Consider the following 24,904-nt stretch of genomic DNA (forward strand, 5'->3'; position numbering starts at 1 on the left):
TTTCGGCAATATTTGCTTTTTCTCTATTTTTTTTCTATTTTCTTCACTTCAAGGTAAGGGGGTCAACCTATATTCCCTCTCGACCTATATACGGTTTATACGGTATGTTGCTGCGTACACGTCAGCACCCGGACCCGCACCCTACGTTGGCCGGCCCCCGAAAAAAAGTTCTAAATGAAAAGCCGCGCAACTTAGAAGCACATACACATACCTCATAGAAGCACATACATATTCGCGACAAATATTTTGGACATCAAAAGTCCGAAAGTTCGATTTTTCGGACTAATTTCAGTCGCCTGCGGGTCAAAATCGGCCATCTTATCGGCTTTTAGCCGGCGCAAAAGGTGCCATCTTGGATTGAGGTGGATTTACGCTGCAGTTGGATTGGCTTGACATACTTTCGTTACCTCATTGTTGCCAGTAGAGGTCCCTGCTATCTCTGACACTTCGAGGTGGCAGCCGGATTGTCATCACCGTCAACTTGTTTTTGTCGCCGACATTGTCGCGGGCAGTTATTGCTTGTCCCATATGTTGAAAATTGATTGTTGGGGGAAGGAAACTGTGCAGGAGCTATCTCGCATCTCAGCGAAGGAATAAAGGAGGGACTGAAAGAAGGAAGGAAGAAAGAGGTGCCGTAATGGAGGGCTCCGGAATAATTTCGACCACCTGGGGATCTTAACATCACACGGCACACGAGCGCCTTAGCGTTTTATCTCCATCGAAACGCGGCCGCTGTGGTCGGGATCCAACCCGGGTACTCCGGATCAGTAGCCGAGTGCCCTAACCACTGAACCACCGCGGCGGGTCTCATACGTTTGCCATTCGTCGTTTCGTCACTTGGGTTCCCCTGATCGCGTCGATGGAGTGGCGCTCAGTCTTCACGAAGTTACATCCGTTCGCAGTTTTGTGATTGCGTCCGGCGGTTCCGCCACTTTGAACAAGAAGTGCCTTATCTTTGTGTGTGTTTCACGAGCGGAGTGGTGCACACTTGGGTTGTGGACAACATGACCCCACCGGGTCCGTCAAAGAAGCGTGGGAAGTATTCCAACTAAATGCGGTGACCTTGCTGTCTAGCGTGTACAGTGAAAGCACAACTTTGGCGCAAATACAGGAGCAAATCGTCGCAAGCAAGACAAATTTGTCGCGAGGAAAAATCAGTGACATTTTTAAGCCGATTTCATCTCAATAAGGTGTTTTTTTTTTATACTTCACGGATTTTTCGGACTGTTCGATTATTCGGACCATTTTCCGGGTCCCTTCGAGTCCGAAAAATCGGTCGGTGACTGTAATAACCAGGGGCAATGATAGTCTGGCCAACAATGTGGCCAGTGAGTATGAGGCAGCTCTCACTTGGCCCCTGCTCTTTCGCTCACTTTACTGTCGAAGGCATAGCAGAAGTCAATCATGCCTCCATTTCAATGCAAGTGACAGTAAACTGGCAACAGGATTAGACATCTTATTATAAGTGGTCACTAGGTTCAAAGCATCTTCCTCTGTGGTTTTGATGCAAAGCACACTAGGCATTGAAACAATGTGCAAGTCGCACTTTGTTGCAGGGAAATGCACTGCTAGTATAGATGCACCCCGCTTAGGCCTTTCCAAAGGAGAGAATAGTTGGGAATGGAGAAAATGTTTTCTCCTTTCTGGTGTCAACATCTAGAGCACATAAGACAAGCAAACAAAATAGCGACAGGTGCCATGTGGGCAAAATGATACAGATGTGAAACGCAATTCTCTTGACCGACTGTTCTTCTAAAATTACCAGCTGTCAGATTCGGTGGCACAACCCCTTACACAAGTATATATTGTACAATCGCAGATGACGGCTGCTGTGATAACTTACCGCCAGGTCGAGGGAGCCAATAAAAACCTGGAAGGGGTCGGTCATGTACTGCTGGCCAAGCCTGCGCACGCCCTCAGGCCAGGTGGCACTGGTCATGACTGTCTGCCGGTCCGGCCGGATGTCCAGTAGAACTTTCTTGATCTGCGGCTCAAATCCCATGTCCAGCATGCGATCCGCTTCATCCAGAACCTGGCAAGCAGCATCACACACATGCAAATGAAAGACATCAGTGACAGGACGCTATGTGCGTACAACTATGTATGTACGTATTTTTATCTATTGCAAATATTTGCAGTGGTCGCTCACGAGCAGTGCTACATTAGTGAACGAATTCTTCAGACTTTAATCATTCCAATTTTCACAATGTATAGGACTTTACCGAGGAAGTATAAGGCACCTTATGGAGGTACAGTAGCCAACAAATTCTTTGGACTCCATTAATTAATTCGGATCAGCACAATATTTCGGCCTTTAACAAGGAACTGTTAGAGAAAAACCATAGGAATGTATACATATTCACAACTGATATTTTGGACTCTGTGGAGTCCAATGTCTGATTTTTTGGACCCAAATAAATACCAGCAATGCTGTGGAGATCCTTTTTTTCTTCATCAGAAAGTTCATTTTAGACCAAACATAAGACATGACCGGGCACCACTTCATGAACAACCGGCCCTTCGCTGTCGTGAAAAATGCCATCTTGGATTTAAATGGAAGCAAACAGATGGAATGGCTCATATAGGCTTGGCTATTTGCTCCTCAATGTTTCGAGTTAACAGCATGCTCCTTGTTGCTATCAGGGTGGTCTTCAAACAAAAGCACACAATCGCATTGAAAACGGGGCAGCAGCAACGCCAGCTGTGGCTTCGGCAAAGCCACACATGGTACGGGGCAGATCGGGTGACGTGGGGTAAGGTGCGCCTGGAGGCGTTCGCTTCATCTCGCTTGTTACAGAGTATTGCCTCTATCGGTATTCACGAGCATAGTTGGCACGGGAAACACGCTGTTCTCGCTTCATACGGTGTGCGCCTCGCAGCGCTTTCACAGCATGACCCGCGGCCCCGTCGCAGTGCGGCATTAATGATGCGAGGTGGTGCGGGCCTGACGAAAGCTTTACTCCAGCTTGAACAAAATCTTTTAAAGTTCTCACCAAGAAAGCTACAGCCAAAAGCCATGCCATTACTTTTTGTTTGCGCAGTAGCACCTCACCAATTTAAACCTGCTGGGTATTGAAACCATGACCAAACATATCCAAGTTAAAATTCAAAGGACTCTTTCGCAACCACGGGAAAAAGGACTGTTTCTCATAGGCCTCAGAAAAACATTTCTTCTAAAAAGTACGATAGGTAACAATATACAAAACGCAGAACAGTGATTCGAATAGAATGCGCTTTCTAATCAAATTTATTTCAACAGAAATACTTGTTTTAATTATTGTGAAAAAAAGAGAAACACAACAAAAAATTAAAGCAGAACAAGAAATTTGTATTTACATGATAATTACTCTACAAAGTAATTTTTAAAAATTCTAGCAATTACTAAATGATTGAAATTCTTTTTATAACTTGGCACTAAAATGTAAAAGTTCTCAAATAGTTTTCGAGCTAGATATTTTTTCTTCACACTCATTGAGAAGTCTGATTTCAGTGTGTCTTTTATACGATTTTTACAATCTGACAAAAAACAACAATTGGAAGTACAGTAGGATATTGGTGATTCGAACCATATTGATACGAATTTGCGAAATTCCCCGGCCAGAGTACATACGATGTGCGGAAATTTCGGATGTTCCGAACTCTCTCCCTCACCTCTCGCCTCGAGCACTAAGCGCTGCCCACACATCGCCGAAGTCACGATCGCTAATCGCGCGGCTCGCACATCGCCAATGTCACAATCGCTAATTGCATGGTCCTCACATCATCAGAGTCGTGATTGCTAATTGCGCGGCACGCACTGTGCGCAGTGAGCGGCGGCCGCAGCCCTGCACATCCCCAAAGTCGCGATCGCTAATCACGCAGCCCACATATCGCCAAAGTCTCGATCACTGATCGCGCAATATGTACCGCAAGTAGCGAGCTGTGGTTGCACAGCAGTAACTAAATCCAGTCAGCCGTAAACAGATCTGTGTGAATGCATTTTTCATGCTTCTGCATAAGAATTTTGTTCGTTTAGATGATACAAATTTTTTATATGCCAAAATAAAAGCTTGATAAGCGTGCTTTTTAAAAATACAAATTGTAACTAACCATTTCAGGAAAAACAGAGAAAAATGATACAAACGCAGTCATTATACAAATATAACTAACAGGCCAAACATCCGGGCTCCATTTGCGCGGTATCAGTGTCCGAACCAAAATCCCATCGTCAGAAGCACTGATACTCGATGCATCGAAAATATCTGCTGCCGATGCAGTAGAATCACATGCAGTGGGGTTTTTGCGAGCGCACACCGTCCCCGCGCTCCACGCCATGCTTGGAGCGGCCTACGCCTTAGCCTCTGCTTCAAGGACATTGCAAAAATTCGCTCGCACAAGCGTACCGGAAACCAAAAGCGAAACTAACAGGCCAACGTTCCGAGGTCTGTTTTCGCAGTGTTGAGTGCCTGAATGAAAATCCGACGATGTTATATCATTAATAGAGACCCTGCTACTCGATGCATTGAGAATATATGCTACCGATGCAGTAGAATTGCGTGCAGTAGGGTTTTTGCAAGCGCGCACTATCGCCGCACTGGGAGCGCCCTACGCCCTGCTACTCGATGCATCAGAAATACATGCTGCAGACGCAGCAGAATCACGTGCAGCGGGGTTGCTTCAAGAGCGCACCGTTCCAGACTTTGACGCCTTGCTCGGAGCGTTCGACTCTGCACCCTCAACTTCCAAGTGCATTTCAAAAATTAGCAACTTACGACAAAAATACAAGTTACGTAGGAAATGAAAAAGTCCGTAACGGCCGTGGTTGCGCTGGCGTAGCAGTTCAAATTTTTCTATCACCGGTGATCTATGCCTAGTGGCGTGGTAATGAAAGAGTTAAGGAGCGGCCAATTCCTAGTCGGGCTTCACGTACAGTGACCACAGAGCACATGCAGTGCGCACGCGTGAACATGAGCTTGAAATGCCGTGGAGCTGACCAAAAACGTGACGTAATTGAGGTCGATGATGTTGTTCATGACCAGATCGTTGAGACGGCCTGGTGTGGCAATGACAATCTCCACGCCAAGGTTGACCGTCTGGATCTGCTCCCGCCGACTGCCGCCTCCATAGATACACACACTGCAAGAAGAAAGTCACCTGTGTCACAAGCCTGCTTTGCATTGCAACTACCATGCACAAAATGTGCACACAAATTGTCTTTCTCTCATTGTGCACACATCGTGCAAAGCTACAATGTGCAGAACTACAGTTCGGAAAAACTAGACGTGACATTAAGTGAGTTTGGATTAGTGAGAGTCGACCATAACTTCAGTGGCACAAGGTGTGGTTCACAAATACTCGTGCCGCAATTCTTCACAGACACTTGTAAGTCTAAATTAAAGAAAAAATGCTTTGATGTCTTTTTTTTTGTATTTTTTATGCCAATGCCCTGTTGTCCCCCCTTAAAGAATGTTCATGAATTTTGGTAACATAATGCTTAACATGCTGCCACTATATCAAAGGTATCTCTGCATGTGCAAGGAATGTCTAAATAAAATTATGAAGAAAACTGCCATGCTACAGGGTAGTGAGCACGACAGATTACAGTCTGACAACAAAAGAGCAGCCTCTATTTGGCAACTGCAAAGAAAAAAAAAGAAAGAAAAAGCTACATGTAGTGAACTTTCTTCCCAGCAGGCAGGTTGCCCATGAACTCCAAGCTGAAAACAGTGTCGTCACTCGGTGGTAGTGTTAGGCGAGGTTTAATATCCCAAACCTGCGCATGGACCACGAGAGGCACCGCAGTGGAGGTCCCCACACTAATTTTGACCACCTAGGGGTCTTTCACATGCACCAATAGCACACAGTAAATGAGTGTTTTTGAATTCATCTCCATTAAGATGCGGCCGCCATGGTGGGGATTCGATACCGAGACTGGGCTCAGTAGCCAAATGCAAAAGCCACCGAGTCACTGCAAGGGCAACCTTGTCACTCGATGGAATTAGAACAGCCAAAAACCCGCTACGATTTGTACGGCCTTACTCAAAACTGGCAGCAAACCAACGGCAAAGGTTAAAAACGAAAAAAGAAAGGTCAGTCACAGAAACACACCACTTGATCCCTCGATAGTGGTACTTTTTGGCCTCGCGCTCAATCTGCTGAGCGAGCTCACGAGTAGGGGCGAGCACCAGGCACGACGGCCCCGTCCTCTCCTCCCTCGGCCTGCAAGGACCAGCACCACAAGAGAGCGAGCAAGCTTTTACCACAGGACACCTCTGTACACTGGCTTACAATACATGAGCAAGGCACACGCAAGAGCTCCTGACGTGCACTCATATTTAAGGGGCCATCGGCACAGACACCCAAGTGAGACTGATACCAAATACAAGAGCTATGCACAGAAAGACACCAAAATAGGTGATATCGTAAATCAGAAAGCAAGTTCCAAAGACAAGTATGCACAGTCAAACCTCTTTACAGTGAACAGGTGAAAAAATCATAAAATAGTGCAACATAGCCAAATTCAGGATTGAAGAGGAGAGAGAAAAAAAAAGCGCAGACTAAAAATTGAAGTTTTCTTTTTCAAGTGGGGAAGCTTGAAAGAAGTAGGCTTAAAAATATGAAAGAAGTAGGTATAGTTTTCCTTCTGCACTGGGGTAGATGTCAATGAGTAATCACTCCCTTATTAGGAAGAAATAAATTTACTTCCAGTAATTTTTTTCGTCTTCTTTCATAATTTTTAAGAATGCCAGTGGAAAAAAAAGAAGGCTACATTTTATTCTTCAGTGCAAAAGAGAAAAAATTACTTGACAGTATTCAGGTTTCATTCTTGGTCCCTGCAACCATGCAGCTTTTTTATGCCAATGTTATATGTACAAACCAGCACAAGTTCAGACCTTTCAACACTTTCCCAAATGATTACTTCATCACATTAAGCTAAAGTTATGTATTAGCCCCGCAATGCCTAAGCAACCAAAATGCTGAATAAAAGTATGAACATCCACTGTTTCTTCACTAGGGGTCCCTACGCTCCAGAAATGTAACAAACTAGTAGATTTATTTAGTAAAAATATGATCTTTTCGCCATTAAACATTGCAAGTTATTACAAGTTGTGTGTGTCTTAATGATAAAAGTGTGCAAAAATACACAGGTGCATACATAAATCAAAAGCATAATCCAAAACTGTGTCATCACCTGCCAATGCACCAAAATGATTGCAGAAATTTTAGGCCGATTTGCCATTAGGGTTAGCATTTCCGATTACCTTTAATCAGGCCACCTACATCAGTGATAGCCAGCACTCCAACCCTGCTCTGATAAATACAGTCAAACCTCATTACAGCAAACAGTCAAAAAATCGTAATGTACTTCGATATAGCCGAAATTCGCAAGATAAAATTTTGCAAAAAAAAAAAAACGCACAAGAGCAGTGCAATTTTGATCAGGGAGGGGACGGCAACTAAGGCGAACCTTATTAGAGAGACAGGAAGACCATTTCCCAAGTTTTGTGTTGTGCAATGCTGGGTTTACTGGCACATAAGCATCCAAGACTATATTCTAAGTTTTAGCGACATGTTTGAAGGCGCTCGCAGAAATTCCCAAGACCGCGAAGAACCAAGCCCCACTTGGCTGGCTTCCCCGCATAGCACTGACAGCACACAATGGCGCCAGGCTAAGTGCCAGCAACCATGTAGCCGGAGAATGGTACGTGAGAGTGAAATCTACTGCAATTTTTTTTCGCCACCTCCATAACAGCGGACATGAGCAAACAATGGCTACTACTAGGCTGCAACTGTCCAGTCCATGTCGCGCTGCTTCCAAGGCACTGTCGACAGGTGCAAGAGGCATGAACATGCGCTGACCGCCGGGGTACCAACACTGCACGCCAGAGTGGTATTTTCCTGGATGCTGTTGGTGAGTGCAAGATAAGAACACTGGTGCGAGATGAAAGCGCAAATGCCTGCCGCCTGTCATTCGAGCAGGCACTGCCTAGCGCTTGGGGATATTTACTTGCATAATTTGTATCTTTGCTTTTTGATAGCATTTGCGCACCGGAAAAACGTGGCTCACAAGAGCGTGATGGGCAGGACCTTATATGCTCAGGCATATTTGGGCCTTCTTTATCTTCCCTGATTCACTCGTTAATGCAGCACGCAGTTTGCCCTATATAGGAGACTGCGTGCAGCAAAGGCTCTGCTGTGCCCGTTGTCGCGTGCATTTCTTAAGTTGCTGTGCCCGTTGTCGCGTGCATTTCTTAAGTGTTGCTTCTCAAATCATATCAACACATACATCACTTCCCTATTTTTGCATGTCACTTCCACTTTTTCTGAGCACTCAGCTGCAGTTGGCCCGGTCGAAACAAAATCGCACAATTTTTTTTTTTTTTTTGCCGAGGCCTCACGATGAGGTTCCTTAGAGTCTTTAGGAAGCTGTTGGTGATTTTCCGATGTCATTAAGTATTGAGAGCCTTGCTAAACACTTTAAAAACCCGGCACCCATACCCAGACGTGGCAGTGCAAGGCTTAATTTTCTCTTCCACTGCATTTGGCACTTGCAACTCACACGGGCTGGCTGTCGATGTGGATCATGGCCGGTAAGAGAAATGCCAGGGTCTTGCCAGTGCCCGTCTGCGCAATGCCAATGAGGTCCCTCCCCTGCAGCAAAATCGGCCAGGCCTGGCTCTGCGTAGCAAAGGGGAACCGAAGGGAATGAGGGTGCGTCATGACAGCTAACCACAGAAAGAATTCTCTCCAACAGCGCAAGCAAGTTTGTGAGGAGCCAGATATATACAAGCACAAGAAGTCCTTCGAGGTGTTAGAAGAGGACTTTTACACAGGCAAACTGGTTTACAAGAGACAGCAATTACCTGTTTCACGACCCCAAGGATAGAAAAGTAAATCTTAACCACAGACATGCCACACACATGAATGCATGTTGTACAACATATGCAAGGGTGGTTAACTAATGCATAAAGGCAATAACATTCTTCTTCACAAAACAGGGCCTGGCTGCCCAGCTGGGTTACAAAAGTGACGACACTGATTTTTAATGGTGCAAAAGCAGCGTGGTCAAACAGCACCATGGTAAACGCATTTCTTATGGTATGTATAAGTAGGGTCAAAGGCATAATTGTTTCGAGCCTCTCACTCCAGACAAACTGGGCACCAGGCCAGGGAAAAGCTCACATCCAATGTAACAGTTCGTTACGCAGAAACCTTAGGTCACAGAGAACGACCATTACACTCCTAGCCGAAAGGCCTGCGTACAGCATGCACCCCACCAGTACGAGTTTGCTTTCACATTCCAGGACCTCAGATGGACTTTGCCTTCCATAGAGCATTCCTCCAAGGTGCACCCAACATATGAACAACCAACACTGGGTGCAGTGGGTACAGAGGTTCCAAAGTTAGCAGCTACAGGTCAAATTCGCCACAGCAATTAAAGGGACATTGAAAACCAACTGAGATACACCCGTATCAATAGATTACCGCTTTCTAATGACAAAGAGGTTACTTTCACACAAATAAGAGCTTTTACAAGCTAGAAAGGGCAAACAAATGAGGCAAAGAGGCTGCTGCCACCAGTAATTTTCACAAACTGCGATGGCGTCAAGAAAGTCTCTTATAGAAAACAGCTGTGAGGCTGCGCTACATCACTATTCATACCATAACGATGGCTCACCACCAAGTCCTTTGAACCACCAGCATCACAAGTTTAAAGCAAGTGGTGGGCTGAGGAAACATCAACATAGCCACAACAAGGCATACAATCGGCTTCTATTTTCACTAAAAACAAAAAACTGAATAAAGTTATCCTCATGGTGCCTTTAAAGAATGAGTACGGTAGAACACTACCGTTAAATTTCCCACGGGACCCAGAAAAGAAAGCGTACCAGCTGGAAAATGTAGTAGCTAGGAAGCGAGCATAAAAAAAAATGTACGGCATTGTCAGTCTGTTCACTTTTTTTTTTACATGTATCAAGAGCAGCATTTGCGATCATTCACAAGCACAGCATGTCCTGAACACCCTGTGATGGCTCTCTTCCTGAGCAGCTGTCAACGGAAGAGAGGTAGCACTGACGAAGGGCAGGCATGTGTGGTGGGTGCACAAAGAAGTTTGAGCATGCATGCACACTTCTGCACCGTTTTGCAGTAGCCGATTTAATCTTGCAAAGTCCTCATTTACTGGAACCTGGAAATGGCGTTTCTAAGCTGCAGGCTCATACAGTGGTGTCCATGCAGCGTTTCTCGCAGCATAGTTTCGATTTCACGCCTTCGGTTATTTGTGTTTGCTCCGCAGTGGTGACGAAGCATTATAAGCAGTTACAATACAATTCATGCCGCCCACAAGTGTGCTCGGTGCCGACATGGGCATAACATGCTCGAAGCTGCCAACAAGGTGGCAGCCAAGCACCAATGGAGAATAGTCCCACTCTGGCCGCTTCGCCACTGCCATTCTACGCGAGTGGAACAGATGGTTTAGTTTATGTGTGTTTAATTCTCAAACCAACTCAAGCCATGAGGGACGCCGCAGTGAAGGCGTCTGGAAATTTCAACCACCTGGCGTTCTTTAACGTGCACCGACATTGCACAGTACACGAGCCTCTAGAATTTCACCTCAATCACCGAGCGAAACAGAGGCTGTCAAAATGCCGGCACAAGGTCAAGTGACGTTCGAGATGTAGCATGCAGGAATATTGCTGCATTTGCAACATAACATCTAGTCTTTATTGCATGGGTTTCTGTGGGAGCTTGGGCGGGACTGAATCACAAAAACATAGCAGCAGGGAAAATCTAGCACCCGGGTACAGCATGCTTAACAACGGGATTCTACTGTATACACCACATAAGCTTGGCCTATTTCCACTGCAGCTGAGAAGGCTGCAGTTACCAAGCTTCCAATGCACAGGGAACAAATGTGACTTTACTGTTTTCACATAGGCCACATGAAAACAGTGCAATTCTCGCCTGGATGGGAGATGGCTTCTCAAACTTGTTCTTGTAGATTTCATCCAAGATTTCCGCTGAAAGTCAAAAACAAGAAAAAGATTCGTTACACTCAGAGTACAGCTGATGATATCGGCAACGCACGGCTGACCTCCTGAGTAGGTACATACAAGATGAACACGTATACAAGAGAATGTATAAATATGGCCTTTCAATTTCTGATTTTTTTTTTTTTTTCACAGCTTGGGTAGGGTTAAAAATTGAGCACTGAATTTCAAGTTCAAACTTGAGTACAAATCAGGCTATGCCAGGAAATGCCAGGAAAATGCCAGGAAGAAAAGACAACAGAACTGCCACAAACGTACAGATCACATGCTGCCTCTTCGGCTGCCCTTACCTCTTGCCCTTTCTACAGCTCCAACCCATTTTTCCCCTTTTCTCCTTTCCATTGAAAAACCGGCCACCATAAGTAGGTCCAACAAACCTTAACTCCAAACAGAGCCCTCTAGCAAAGCTGCCTTTAATTCGTGCCCTCACTGCAGCCATCGAGTGACTGAAAGCGCATGATAAGCACACCCTCAATCAATGCCAGCACATAAAGAAGGTCTGCATGCCTTTGTTAACACTGCAATGACATGCACCAAGTTCTTTGACGTGGCAATAAAGCCTCGCAAAGCCATCCACACGCTGATAGCGTGTCCCGGCCAGAGGAACAGCCGCCCTCACAAATTCGAAAAAGTCTCACACTCCGTGTCCGGTCACTGCACGTCTCTCGATCTCCTGTGATGTCACATGGTTCTTTGCCAATGCTCTTTCCAGTTAGCAACCTCCTCTCCTCCGCTTTCTTACTGTGTGAACTCGCATCACCTCATATACATATTTGCAACAAGGCTCAAAGAAAAGCTGTCCTTTATTCGCCTGCCCTCAACACCTCCATGCTTTTCTCGTTATCCACACATTTATCCACAACAACACCCTGCTAGGACCATGCATGCCTCATGCCACCGTATGCTTCCTTTCGCAAGCCTTCTAGTGCCAATATTGGCAAAATTGCCAAAAGTGCCAAAATTGCGACTTGACTAATAATTTTTTTTTCGAAGTCCCTCTTTAAGTGTTGGGATTTGCTGAAGAAAAAAACATCTGCTTTTATTGAAAAAAAAAAAAGTAAGCTATTGCAAAGCAGTCACTGCCAAAAGCACCAATCTGAAGCTCACAAAAAAGCATCATTACCAAACTTAGGCCACACAGATGCTGCCCAAAATGGAACTTCAGGTCTTTTCCATTGGGTGCACTTGATGCACCAGTTCAACAAGTGCACTACTTCTGCATTTGTTTTGCCAGTGCAGCGTGCATCCAATGCGCTTTCATAATTGCTTTGCAAAGCTGCCACCTAGTGCAGCACAAGTCCTCTGCTGGCTTGCACTCTCTCAAGTGGAAGTGCAACTGTAGTGCATCCATGTGCAAGACTGCGAAGGTGTGACCATAGCCTTAATGAAAATATGACAGTTCTTTCTAGAAAGTATGAGGTGGGTGGCTGATAGTGGCATGAATTGTAAACCAAAGCGGTCTTGTGCCTTGGGCAGCCTGTCAGCGCATAATTGTAAATCGCCTGTGAGTAAAACATGCAAAGACTTTTTGTAGCGATAGCTACATTACGGTAGCATTTTGAGCCTTCAGCATGGCGGCGCCGCCCCGCTGTCACGTGGTTGGTCACGGGGTGCGGAGCAGCTGCCGGCGGCGCGGCACTGTGGCTGATCACGTGGTTGGTCACATGACCAAGTTCTACCCAGCCAGCTGTAGCTATCGCGTCACTCCAGGTTTAACCAGAGCTAAAACACAACCAATTTTTTTTTTTCAGTTAAAAATGAAGATCTCCTGGGACTGGTCCATGACAACACTTCACTGCTTGAGAATTCTTCACGTGGTTCGGCATTTTGGCGACCGTTTATGTAAGTGGCATGAAAAAGTCTGCAAATTGGTGGCGAAGCCAAGTCAAGCAGACGATCAGGCCTGCATTCTACCATTCAATTTAGAAGCAGCCAGTGGTAAACTCTACTTGAACTGCCTTAACTGATGCTGCACGTTCACAGCAGCGCCGTGGAACTTCATGGAACTAGTGCAGCCAAACTGAAGAGGCCTTTCAAAAAATCGACACCACGTGCGCAGCTAGCACTTTCGCACACAAAGCAAAATGCAGTTCTCGAAAACAAAACCATGTTTCCGAACACTTAAAATCACATTACCGATGCAAGAACAAAGGGTCATAACGTGCTTACGATAGTTTGCAAAGGCCTGCTCGAAAGTTGTCACTGGATTTGTAGCTACATCGGGAGGTGGAATTTCGTCCGGCCCAAGATACTTCACAACAATGTTGTTGTTTTCTAGCCTGCAATTATAAGAAGAAGGAACATCTGATCAGCTCCACATTTCGACCAAGATGCAACAAGACACGCCACTCCAGACTGAAGCTATAACACTTCAGAAATGGCCAAGACAAAAAGAAATAAATCACAGGCCTCCTCCTCTAATCAGGAAAAAGGTACCCCTGCAGTATGTGCCGCCATTACATGCAGCAGAATTATTGTGATTATACAGTTAAACCCAGATGTAACAAACTTGCACACAGCAAATTCTGCGATATTGCAAATTTTCTCAATTCAGCAATGCCACCTCCAACACAGTGTCCATTTGTGAACTCCATGTAACGAAGGTGCAGCAGTTAACCTTGATGCGACGAACTCGCTACTACGCCAGCCATCTACCAGCTGGCGCTCTATTAATTTCAGTTTGGGCAAACCATGCGAAAGTTTCATAATAATAAAACAAACTGCCATAAGAGGAGATTCTACCACCGCAATGAGCAAACGCAGTTGTCAGGTGCCATTCCAGCACAAATGTCACCTCTCTGTGGCGAATGTAGCAGTTTCCACAGCTTTTGCTTTCGCAGCATCACGTCAAGTGGAATTACGATAGTTCCAAGTTCAAAAGCAGTGTAAAACTGCAGTACGCATGGCATGAGTGGGGGCAGTGGAGGACGCCAGCGATGCAAGGTAAGGGCTCGAGTCTGTTTCCTAGCGCCACAGCGCCGGGCAGACCAAGAGAAGGGACACACAGGAGAAAAAGGGTGCTTCCAACTCCCCAGATTCTCCCGCCCCACACGTAGCAGTGGCATCATGCGAGCCATGGCAGAAACTGTGGGGGCTGCTGCCGCAGTTGTATCTTAAGCGCGACTGTAGTGTTTCCATGTTTATGACTTCGAGCAAGGACCATTTACTGTGAACATTTGCTACGCTATTTCATGAACACTTTGTTTTAATTATGGTTTCTGTTCTGCAGTGCCCTTTCAGGTCTTCATGCAAAACCTGCACATAATGAAAGCCTGTACATAACAAAAAAATGGGACTTTTCTTAATTTCGGTATTTCACAGCAGGGGGCAGCAGTGAGTAAGGTGGTCGGATGAGATAAGGAACTTTGCAGGGACAGGGTGGCCGCAGTTCACACAGAACAGGGCTAATTGGAGATTGACGGAAAAGGTTTGGTTTATGGTTTATGGGGGTTTAACGTCCCAAAGCGACTCAGGCTATGAGAGACGCCGTAGTGAAGGGCTCCGGAAATTTCGACCACCTGGGGTTCTTCAACGTGCACTCACATCGCACAGTACACGGGCCTCTAGAATTTTGCCTCCATCAAAATTCGATCGCCGCGGCCGGGATCGAACCCGCGTCTTTCAGGCCAGCAGCCGAACGCCATAACCACTCAGTCACCGAGGCGGCTGGAGATTGACGGAAAAGGCCTGTATTCTGCAGTGCACTGTAGCACTGCAAGAAACTCCAGCCGGCATGTACAAAGCAGTCAAAATTAACAAGCAAGAAAACAAGGAAACTGAGAACATGACAGCTGCATTCTACAGGCTTCAATTTCACTTCATGCTTGAGCTTGGAGTAGGTTATGCCATCAGTGTTCAATATTCTTGCCATGACTTTTACACAGCTCAACCCACTTTCTTCCAGCCAATATTCTTCACAAGTGACGTCATCGTCTGGAGTCAAAACCCAGTTTTGGTTACGGTTTCCTCATTTTTGATCTTCTTAAATACTTGTACTTCGTTATTTTCAGAAACTTATTTGTACCGGAGTAAGGAGACTCTGAGGAATGTGATGAGATTACAAAAACGTTTTATTTGCAGGGCCTTGCAGCTCTTGCAATCATTCGCAGGCACAGAATGGTCTAAACACCCTGCGATGGCTCTAAGTTGGCCTGAGCAACCGTTGGTGGAGAGGAGGCAGCAGCAAAGAGGGAGGGCGCACTGACTAGGCAAAGTTTGGGCATATATGCACACCTCCACGCTGCTTTCATGGCAGCCACTTTAATCCTACACAGCCCTTGTCTACTGGAACCTAGGAACTGCATTGTTAAGGTACAGGCGACTGGGAAAACACGGATGACTAACACACCTTGGGGCCAGCCCACTCAACTGCACCCCGTACAGCCCTGCCAAAGTGGCGTTTGCTACAGCAGCGTAGTTTCGTTTACGTGCCTTCGGTCATTTGTGCTCACACGTCAGTGGTGATGGAACTGCACCCACGGCTGCAACAAGATCCACACCTCCCGCAAGTGTGCTCGGCATTGGTGTAGGTGCAACATGCCTCAAGCTGATGAACACGGTGGCTGCCAAGCGCTGATGGAGTCTAGAGTTCTCTTTGGCTCCGTCACCGTTCCGCGCGCACCAAATTTTTACTGTCAGAATGTCGGCACGGAGTGAACCCCCATCATGAATGACGTTCGCGACGCAGCATGCGGAAAAGTTGGCACAGTTGCGACGTAACAGCAGAGTTTATATTGCATGGCTTTGTATGGGAGCTCGGACGAGACTGGCTCACAAAAATGTAGCAGCCAGGAAAATGCAGCACCCGGGAACCCTAGCAGAGGGTTCTACAGTATTACAGCCTTCTAAGGCAGTCAACAAACACAGAGCCAACCTCATTTTACTTACTACTGTCATCCGCTACACTCCTTTTCATCCTTTTCTTCAGAACAATAGCGGAAAACTGAATCAGACTCTGCATGTTACCCTTTCAAAAGCGGACTCTGAACACTGTCATAACAAGAGGTTCTACCAAACTCAAATATGCCATGTGTTAGAATTTCAGGTACTGTGCTATTCTCATTTCTTGCTCCAATTATCATGCAAGTTCAGTAACGAGAGAAAAGAACAAAGGTGCAGCACACACACAGAGAGAAATTAACGGTTTCAGCCTTGCTAACATGAACTCACCGGAACGCTTCCACTTGCGCTCGAGACATACAAGCAATGTTTGGATCTTCGGAATAGAAATTCTTGATGATGGGCGCAAGGGCTGCAAGGAGGTAAAAACAGAATGTGCAACATAATCAACAAATGTTTCAGCTTCTCTACAAATATGCCAACACACTCAACATATAGTTAGAAAAAGTTTTGAAGATCTTCCAGCCTTTAAATTAAGTTTCCAATCAGGAAAGCCCAGCAAGACCCTTGTGCACTGCGAATTTCTGATGAGCCTGAGATACTGCCACATCCCTCGAGATATATGTCAAGAAAAATTCCATTCTCAGATAAAAAATTCTACTTTTTCAAAAATATGGTCTATGGTTCATGGGGGTTTAACGCCCCAAAGCGACTCGGGCTATGAGAGACGCCATAGTGAAGGGCTCCGGATAATTTCGACCACCTGGGGTTCTTTAATGTGCACTGACATCGCACAGTACACGGGCCTCTAGAATTTCGCCTCCTTTGAAATTCGACCACCACAGCCGGGATCGAACCCGCGTCTTTTTTTTTCTCTTCAAAATAGATATTCAACGACAGCCAGCCCAAAGTACTTTTCAGTTCCTAAGATTCGAAGGAAAAAGCCGCAAACCAGCAAGCAAGAAGGCCTCCATTTTTTTTCGAAAAAGAGGAAAATAGCTGCTCCATAAAAGCTGCACTCACCTGCCCAGCGCTCTTTCTGATGTTGATCGCTCTCGGCTATCAACCTGGCCCAGTCAATGAAAGGTATTGGTTGGTCCTCGCTCGAGCCCGCCTCTCTCTTGCTGTAGCGTGCTGCAGAGGAAGAGTCCATACACACCACAGTAAAAAAAATAGCTCATATGAGAATAATTGACCACACATTCAGTGGTGCCATTTACCAGCTTTGTCCAGAAGCAACTTTAAAACACAGAAGGCAGCAGCAACCAATGCCTCACCAGCAGAAGCTACAAACTGGTGTAAATAAAAATTCAAATACAAAACTAAATAATACTAGCGTATTAAAACAATTATTTCTTTCTGATGTGTTTGCATGCAGTGTCTAAAATTAAGGCACACTTATTGGTACAGCCCTCATCAAAAGTACACATCCCAAGGGATTTGCTTCCAAGCTGTTTAGCATGCCTTCCTACCACATAAAGAAGTCCAAAGGATTAAGGATACGAAGCCAGTCCTTGCGAGCAAACTCTAGGGCTGTATACTTTCTATGTGGCTGTACCTCCACGCAAGACATTGCATGAAAACCTTTCTCGATGAAAACTGCCTTTCTCTGAAGCAAAAAAAAAAAAAAGAATACTAATTACAACATACTTCCACTGCAGAGGACAGCACAGAAAAGGCAAATCGGTATGTACAGTGTGCTTCAAAAGTTATGTCCACTATGCACGCTAGCAATAAAAAATGGACAAAAAGTAATGCGTTAAAACTTGTGTTCCCAAAGCATTGGGACATCCTAACACAAGGAAAGAACATGTCCACCTTACAGATGTATGCACCACGACTCGGTTCAGTCGCATCTTGATGGTCTGGAAGGCGGATCCCGCATTATAATTTATTTTCTCTAGCTTTGCCGACTGAAAACAAACGTGGCAAGAAATTGAAACAAACCTCTCAGCCGCAATAACTTGTATGTCCCTGAATTCCCGCTAGAAGAATCAAGCATGCTCATCGCTTAAGAGCGCTCTCCTAAAAAAACCCACCCAACATAGCCAAGTTTTCCAACTCAAAATTAAAGAAAAGGTGTCATCACTGCACCAGCAGTTCAAATCCAATGGCACCACCATTTGTGAAGACTACTAATTATGAATCATTTTTTTTTTACTACAAACACCACAGGATTGGAATCTCCTTCCCTTTGGCAATGTACCTGTCTATGATAATGCGTGATTAAAGAGGTCTTAGCAAAAGCTGTACGATCAGGAGTTGCCATCTTTTCCCTTTTTATTTTACGTGACGCCCTAATGATTGTTCTTCACCCACCCACCTACATAATGCTTCACATTCCTGAGGATAAATAAATTAATAATTCAATACTGCACAGAGGTGTATGATAGCACAATGTAAGCAACCAGCTCATTAAGATGACACAAGGCCTGATCTGACCTCCAGGCAGAACTACTAAGTAAAAGATGTAGCATGAGATTCGACAAAACTGACCAAGGTGCACACAAGCCCTAATTAATTTCTGGTGGTGATGAAGTTTAACAGTGATAAAGATATAATTATTATTTGTGCAGGAGCTATAGTCCGAAGGGGAATGAGCCCCAGAAGACTGCCGAGCAGCATAAACAAGCATTCTCGATTAAATGACTAGCAGCATACTTCGCCACTAAGATCCAGACCCAGCACGAAGTTTTCACATCACCCAAAAGCCACAAAGCGTTGCCATATATGGCGACCTACACATGTCCAGTAGAAAATCGATGCATGGCACATGTCAACAGAAAGAGAGCGTAGCACATGCATAAAAAACATGCGCTGAATTTTATATACACGGCTTTCCCCAGACACAAACCAAGAGTGAGTGGTCCTGGCAACACATGCAAAGGGCCTGGAAACTCTTGACAAATGTACACATGAACAAACAGTCGGCGGGTCATGTAAACATTTCTTGTGCTCCCAATTCTTTCAGGTGGTTTAAAAGCTGAACCATTTATACGCAGTCACCTCAAATGGTCCAGAAAGTGGCTCGTGCTTTTAAAAAATTAAATGGAACAAGACACAAGCAAATGAGAAGGATCATACAGTGCTTGCTAGCTGTGCAGCCTCTGTTTGAGCAAGGTGTCAACAGCTGCCTCAAAACTGCAGCCCAGAATTTCCCCAGCTAAACTATCCCACATCCTGCCAATGGCAGTTGTCTTGCCACTACGGGGCACATTTATGGCTGAATCTCAGAGGGGTCAGCCCTATTTTCACATTGCATGTAAAGCTTTAAGACTCAAAAAATAGGATTTCACATGTTCTTCGCAACAGAAATTTCTCGCTTCAAGGCAAAGACACGCCCTCGTCAAATCAACCACTGGTGCTGCAACTGGTACTCATCTTACTGTCACTGAAACTCATTTTTAAACTTAGTAAAGCAAGAAAAAGAGCACTGCTACATACTTCCTGTTCCCGGTGGATAGATGAGCTCCTCGATGAGCTGCTGTGCCTTGTGACGGGCTTCATCGGGGCCCGAAAGTTCAATTTTGGCTTCGTGGGAGCTGTTGTAGCCGCCGTCATCCTCGTCCCTCAAGACCTTGATGCGTGCACCGCTGGAATCCTGAAGCTCCCTTATCTTGGAGCCACCTTTGCCTGTAGTCAGATGCAACAGAGTGTTTACCTCAAGCAAACGCCACACACATGGCCCTCTCCGCTAGGCACTCGGTCATTGTGATACAGCTCTACTTGCAACAATTTGCAGTCATTGTTGACATTTCTAGATGAATTAGTTCAGAAAATAGTGGAAAGAAGCCAATAGCTTCTTGACGTCAAGGAAGGCAGGAGGAAATATTTGTTACTCTTTTTATCTTTTATTAGCGATAAAACATACTGAAGTGCTCCTTATAGACAAGACGGAATTTAACAAACTAGAAGAAAGGACATGCCACTGCCAGGGCCAGCAAAATTGCTTGCTTCTTTCATAGACATCCTAACAAGCCATTCATTTACCCATTCTTCTATACTAATCAGTTGAAAACAGTCATTTGAGAAGCTGTAGTTGATTATAGTAGGATGCAAGTAGAAAAGGCAGCGGCAAACACCCCTCAAAGAAGGCCATCCAGCTCATGGCGTCGACAGGTTGTCATGATTTCACGGTTAATCTATTCTCATGAAGGCACTTGCCAGTCACCTGCGATTTCACAGTATACACATGAACATCTTTTAATGGCAATGCAGCAGAGGCTATAGGCAGGAAAGTGAAGGCAACAGTCCTTTGTCCCCACGCTATAGAGAGCAGGCACTCTCTCATTTGACCTAACCAAGCTAAATTGACAGTCATTTTTTTTTTTCTCTCTTCGCATGTTCATTGCCTTTTGGTTTTACACTAGTTTTGAGTTGCAACACATAGGTTCTGTCATCAGAATAGGTGGCAATATTTACGAGGATGTTTGTGACGATGATGATGACTTTTCATGGCGCAAGGCCATCTGTAGCCAAAGAGCGCCACGGCGCAAGGTGTTTTTGTCCACTCAAGGTGGGGTCGAAGACCCATTTCCTAAGCATTTCACGCCAATGAAGCGAAGTGAAAGGCCAGGAAAAAGCTTGTAGCCACTGTATCGCCGGTGGGTACCCAACAGCACTCTGGACTGATCACCCCACCTCCCACATGCAAGACAGATGCACAATCCACCAAGCCATCCATGAGGTGAAATGACGTTTGTCAGTTGAAACAAAATGAAACCAGCTGAAAGTGAGTGCCAGTGTTTGTTCTCTTACCACTCTGCTTTGTCTTTCTGTGAAAACTGCAAAACTGTGAAAAAGAAAAATATCTTTGAAAATCTTCACCTCTTTGTTAGCATGCCTTTGGCCAAAAGAAACAGACAATTATGCTTGACAACCACACCCAAGCGTAATGCTGAAAATCTGCTCAACTTTGACATTAGCAGCATGGACTCACCAATAATCTTGCCAATATCTTTGGGCGGCACAACCATCACCTCCGTATTTGCATTTGCGTCGGGCCCATTCCTCCAATTCGCTGCACCCTCCGACCACTGACCACGGCCTTCTGAGCCAAATCGGCCACGGGCCCTGCCAGGTACTCTAAATATGGAACAAGAAGAAAATTGAAAAGAATAAAAGCCATTATCCATTCCTCCCCTGTCTCTTAGCAACGGGGGGGCACATTAATTTCCAAACCCCTGCCAATGAATTATCCCAGCAGATTTGTTGTGCAAAAAACTCAAATGACAAGAGTATTTTACATGTACTCACTCAACGAACAGCTAATACTGCTTAATATTACCCCACAAGATACTCAGCCACACACAAGGAACACAAACCAGGTGGCCACAGCGCCTGGTTAGTGCTCTATGTGAGAAGCTAGGCCTCTCAGGTTGTTACATTAATTACACCACCATCAAAGCTTGCCCAACTTACTACACCAACAAAACTAATATTGGCCACTAATGACATGCGTCAAAGTAAAAAAAAAAAAATTTACCCCAACATTATTGGCAAAAAGCATGAACATGATAAAAAGAAAAAGGCAAAGACTGTGCACATGTTGCCTGTCCCACTTTTCTCCTTCATGGCTAGTTTACAATCACACCATGACTCAGCAACAACGAACTACTCCATTGTAGCAGGAAAATCTGACACACAAATTGGTCAATTATTTCACGAAAACAAACCATAAAAGCCAACCCCTAGGCAAGACATTAGCATTGATGAGCGAGTGTCTTGCACTGATCATTTGCAAACTAGCACGACAAAATTATGGTCGCGTTCACATGTGACAATGGAACTGCGGGTCAGTTGCACAGGTCATGTGGCAATGCATTAGGACGAAACAAAGGGCGATCATACAGCGTTGGAAATATGCGCGTTGTCGAAGTAAACTACTTTCACTGAATTATCACGGTGTGATACTCAAAATGTAAAAAATGAGTAACACGGCACATTCGGTACTTGACGAAATACAGACGATACATGCGCGTGAAGGCATAACACTGAACACTGAATGAGTAAGCACACTCGAACTGCGAATATTTATGGAAAACATGACGTGTTTAACTAAGTTAAGTTTGATGCATCCGCGACAGTAAGCCTGCACGAGGTACCAAATTTTTCACAAAGAAACTACCTGTCTCGGCTATCGCCACCTCCAGAGCGGTTGTTTCGACCACCAAAGCGCGGAGCTTCATAGGTCTGTTGTGGCGGTGGGGGAACGTATTCCTCCTCAATCCAGATTTCCTCTTCGAACTGCACTGCAGCTGGATCGACCGTCCGAGACATGACAAGCGGGGCTGGTTTGATATCACCTGAAACACATCAGAGAAACGATGAGCATGTTCAACGCAAAGTCAAGCTTTCATTTGGTGAATACTAACCAACAAGAATCTATATAAAACGTACTCTCAGCCTTGAACAAGAGAACGAAGCTGTGCCTTTGTGCACACTGCTTCTTGACGAAGGGACGCGAGACGTGTGCACGCAAAACGGAACATGAAAAGCTCGTGCGGCGAACTGTCACATGGAACGGAACGCGCTAGCGCATACCACAAACGAACGCCATTCAAATGGCACTCAAAACAAGATGTTCAACTCACGGTTTGCTTAACCGCTGGTGATGAGACAAGGCAGACACTTTCCGCTACCTTTCGAACTGGACCAGTCGAACCTCATTTGAACGCGCACCACTACCGACTCACAACCTGACACTTAACTCACCGCACATACAGCACGCGAAAGTGGTAAGTGCGGTGTTTAGGGGTAGCGGGTAGAAGTGTTAGCCACACAGAGCACGTTGATTGGTCGACAGAGCCTGCAAGAGTTACCTTAAATAAACGTCAAAATGACGTCAATACATTGAAGTTGAGCGGCGGTGGCGCGCGCAAAAAGCCAACACATAGATGGCTAACACCTAGGGTACCTCGATGCGCACCCGCTCTCAGCATAGGTTGAGGACAACTGAGTCGTCTGCTAGTGCGACCGCCATTTTCTTAAATCCGCGGCGGCTGCGTTTTTATGGAGGAAAAACGCTAAGGCGCCCGTGTGCTGTGCGATGTCGGTGCACGTTAAAGATCCCCAGGTGGTCGAAATTATTCCGGAGCCCTCCACTACGGTACCTATTCTTCCTTTCTTCTTTCACTCCCTCCTTTATCCCTTCCTATACGGCGCGGTTCAGGTGTCCAACGATATATGAGACAGATACTGCGCCATTTCCTTTCCCCCCAAAAAACCAACCAATTACTGGTCGTGAGGCGCGCTTTCGCTGCGTAACGCGCCTAGATCCCTAGATAGAGGTACACCGCTTGCAAATGGAGCTTGAATTGGACTTTACGTTTGATAATCATTCATGTTCTAGTTTAGATGAAAAGTAACAGTAAAGATTCGGTGAGGCATTCGCTATTTCGAGACGATTAGCGAAAGTATAGCGGATATTTTTGCCTTGCGGTAGGTGATTACGGCGGGCAACCGCTCGCCGTCGTTGCAAGGTAGAAATCCGCCTTGGTCGTTGTCCTACCGGCGCCGTGAACTTGTTATCATTGCGGTTACGTGTGACATAGCGGAAAGGATGAGAAGTACGCCAAATTAGCAACTGCATGTTCAAGTAAGAACGCATTGCATGCTTACGCCCACTTCACTATTATGCACTGGTGGCACACTAGAGAGTTATATCGTTACCGTGTTTACGTTACTGTTTACCGGGCCCGGCAAGCGACGTCTGCGCATGCGCCGCCACTTACCGGTCCGCAAACACTTTACGGAATCCCTTTTAGCGTTGCGGAGATCAGCGTTCGCTCGTAAACAACCATGGCGGCGCCCTGCACGGCCGCTTCGGACCAATACACCACCGCCGCCGCGTTCTTCGGCGTCATTTCTCGCTATACATGAAGGGATTCGCTTTTAATTTTCAACTCTCACTCATACGTTGAGGTTTGTGTAACAACTAGGCCATGTTTTTGAGATTATTTGCCGATTTTTGAGCAGTTAAGCCTGACTATATGTCGTGTACATAGCCAAATAGCAACGACTACACTGCAGCTCTTTAGTTTCATGCCCGATTTAACATTTTTATATATTTTCATGATTTTTTTCCTCGAAAAAAAAAGGTCTGGCAAAATTAATCAGTAATTTCGGAAAATAAAAGTTTCTCCGGCCCCGTGCTGGTGCGCTTTAGCTTACTGCCACTAGATGGCGCCACAATGTTCACATCCAAACTAGGGTCCCTAGAAATACTTGCTAGTCTGGCGTACGCCGGCTGCGGCGGTGTCTGCTGCTGTATGACCGCCGCGGTGGCGCTGCGGGCAATCGGTGTGCCTTGACAGCCACGGCGTCTGCGGTAGACGCGCGCGTTTCGCCCCGCGAAACGAATTCCCTGCGTGTTTTCAGATGACTTGCGCATGCGATTGCGCCGTTTTTTTTTATTTCAGCTTAGCCATGGTTTTTCAATGCGCAGTTCAGTCATCGGCGTAGCGACGCAAACGATTTTTTTTTTTGCGAACAAATTTTGTGCGCGTACTCCAGAGTCGAAGGCGAAACGAACCCACTTACTTTTACACCCTATTCCCCTTTCTGAATACTGCTTCCATGCCGTATTATATACCGTCTTCTGACGAATTTAAATAAAAATATCCTTGCATCAAGAACGTTACCCACGATTCTAAACCACATAACCGTGTGTGCGCGCAACAGAGGGCTATTTACAGCGGCATTTTCATTCATACTATTGATCCGATCTCAACTTCTACGGACTCTGAAGCTAAAAAATACTGAACACTGGAAACTTCTAGATGAACGCACAATTAAAATATGTAAGATGAGAACCTGAGTCTTGTAAATCATGTGCTTTAGGCAAACTGCAGGAACGCATTCCTTAGTGCTTAGGCAACCGAGTTACAGAAGTAATGAACACAAGCATGCATTCTAAGCAGTTCTTAGAATCCCGTGCTTGGTAAAATAGCATTATTAGCCCATGCTGTGTAGGTCACACGACCTGTCAGGGAAAAGATACCCAAGGATCAGTATATGTATAGCACAAAATAAAA

At 45.5% G+C, this 24,904-nt stretch overlaps 1 protein-coding gene across 1 annotated transcript in view; it reads right to left on the reverse strand.

Annotated features, from left to right (window-relative positions):
• The window catches only part of LOC144108781 (putative ATP-dependent RNA helicase DDX43), a 36,168-nt gene extending 13,525 nt beyond the window's left edge, over window positions 1-22,643 (reverse strand). The window contains exons 1-12 of the mRNA XM_077641959.1: window positions 22,463-22,643; window positions 21,997-22,174; window positions 20,809-20,954; window positions 19,314-19,502; window positions 16,893-17,003; window positions 16,200-16,281; window positions 13,200-13,309; window positions 10,945-11,000; window positions 8,540-8,658; window positions 6,088-6,198; window positions 4,974-5,115; window positions 1,844-2,032 (exon numbers count right to left, since the gene is read on the reverse strand). Of these exons, the coding sequence (XP_077498085.1) occupies window positions 1,844-2,032; window positions 4,974-5,115; window positions 6,088-6,198; window positions 8,540-8,658; window positions 10,945-11,000; window positions 13,200-13,309; window positions 16,200-16,281; window positions 16,893-17,003; window positions 19,314-19,502; window positions 20,809-20,954; window positions 21,997-22,148 (1,407 nt within the window). The 5' untranslated portion in view covers window positions 22,149-22,174; window positions 22,463-22,643. The remainder of the gene's footprint in view (window positions 1-1,843; window positions 2,033-4,973; window positions 5,116-6,087; window positions 6,199-8,539; window positions 8,659-10,944; window positions 11,001-13,199; window positions 13,310-16,199; window positions 16,282-16,892; window positions 17,004-19,313; window positions 19,503-20,808; window positions 20,955-21,996; window positions 22,175-22,462) is intronic.
• Window positions 22,644-24,904: the final 2,261 nt, after the last annotated feature.

This window comes from Amblyomma americanum, chromosome 10 (genome assembly GCF_052857255.1).
Source record: "Amblyomma americanum isolate KBUSLIRL-KWMA chromosome 10, ASM5285725v1, whole genome shotgun sequence".
Taxonomy (NCBI): Eukaryota; Metazoa; Arthropoda; class Arachnida; order Ixodida; family Ixodidae; genus Amblyomma; species Amblyomma americanum.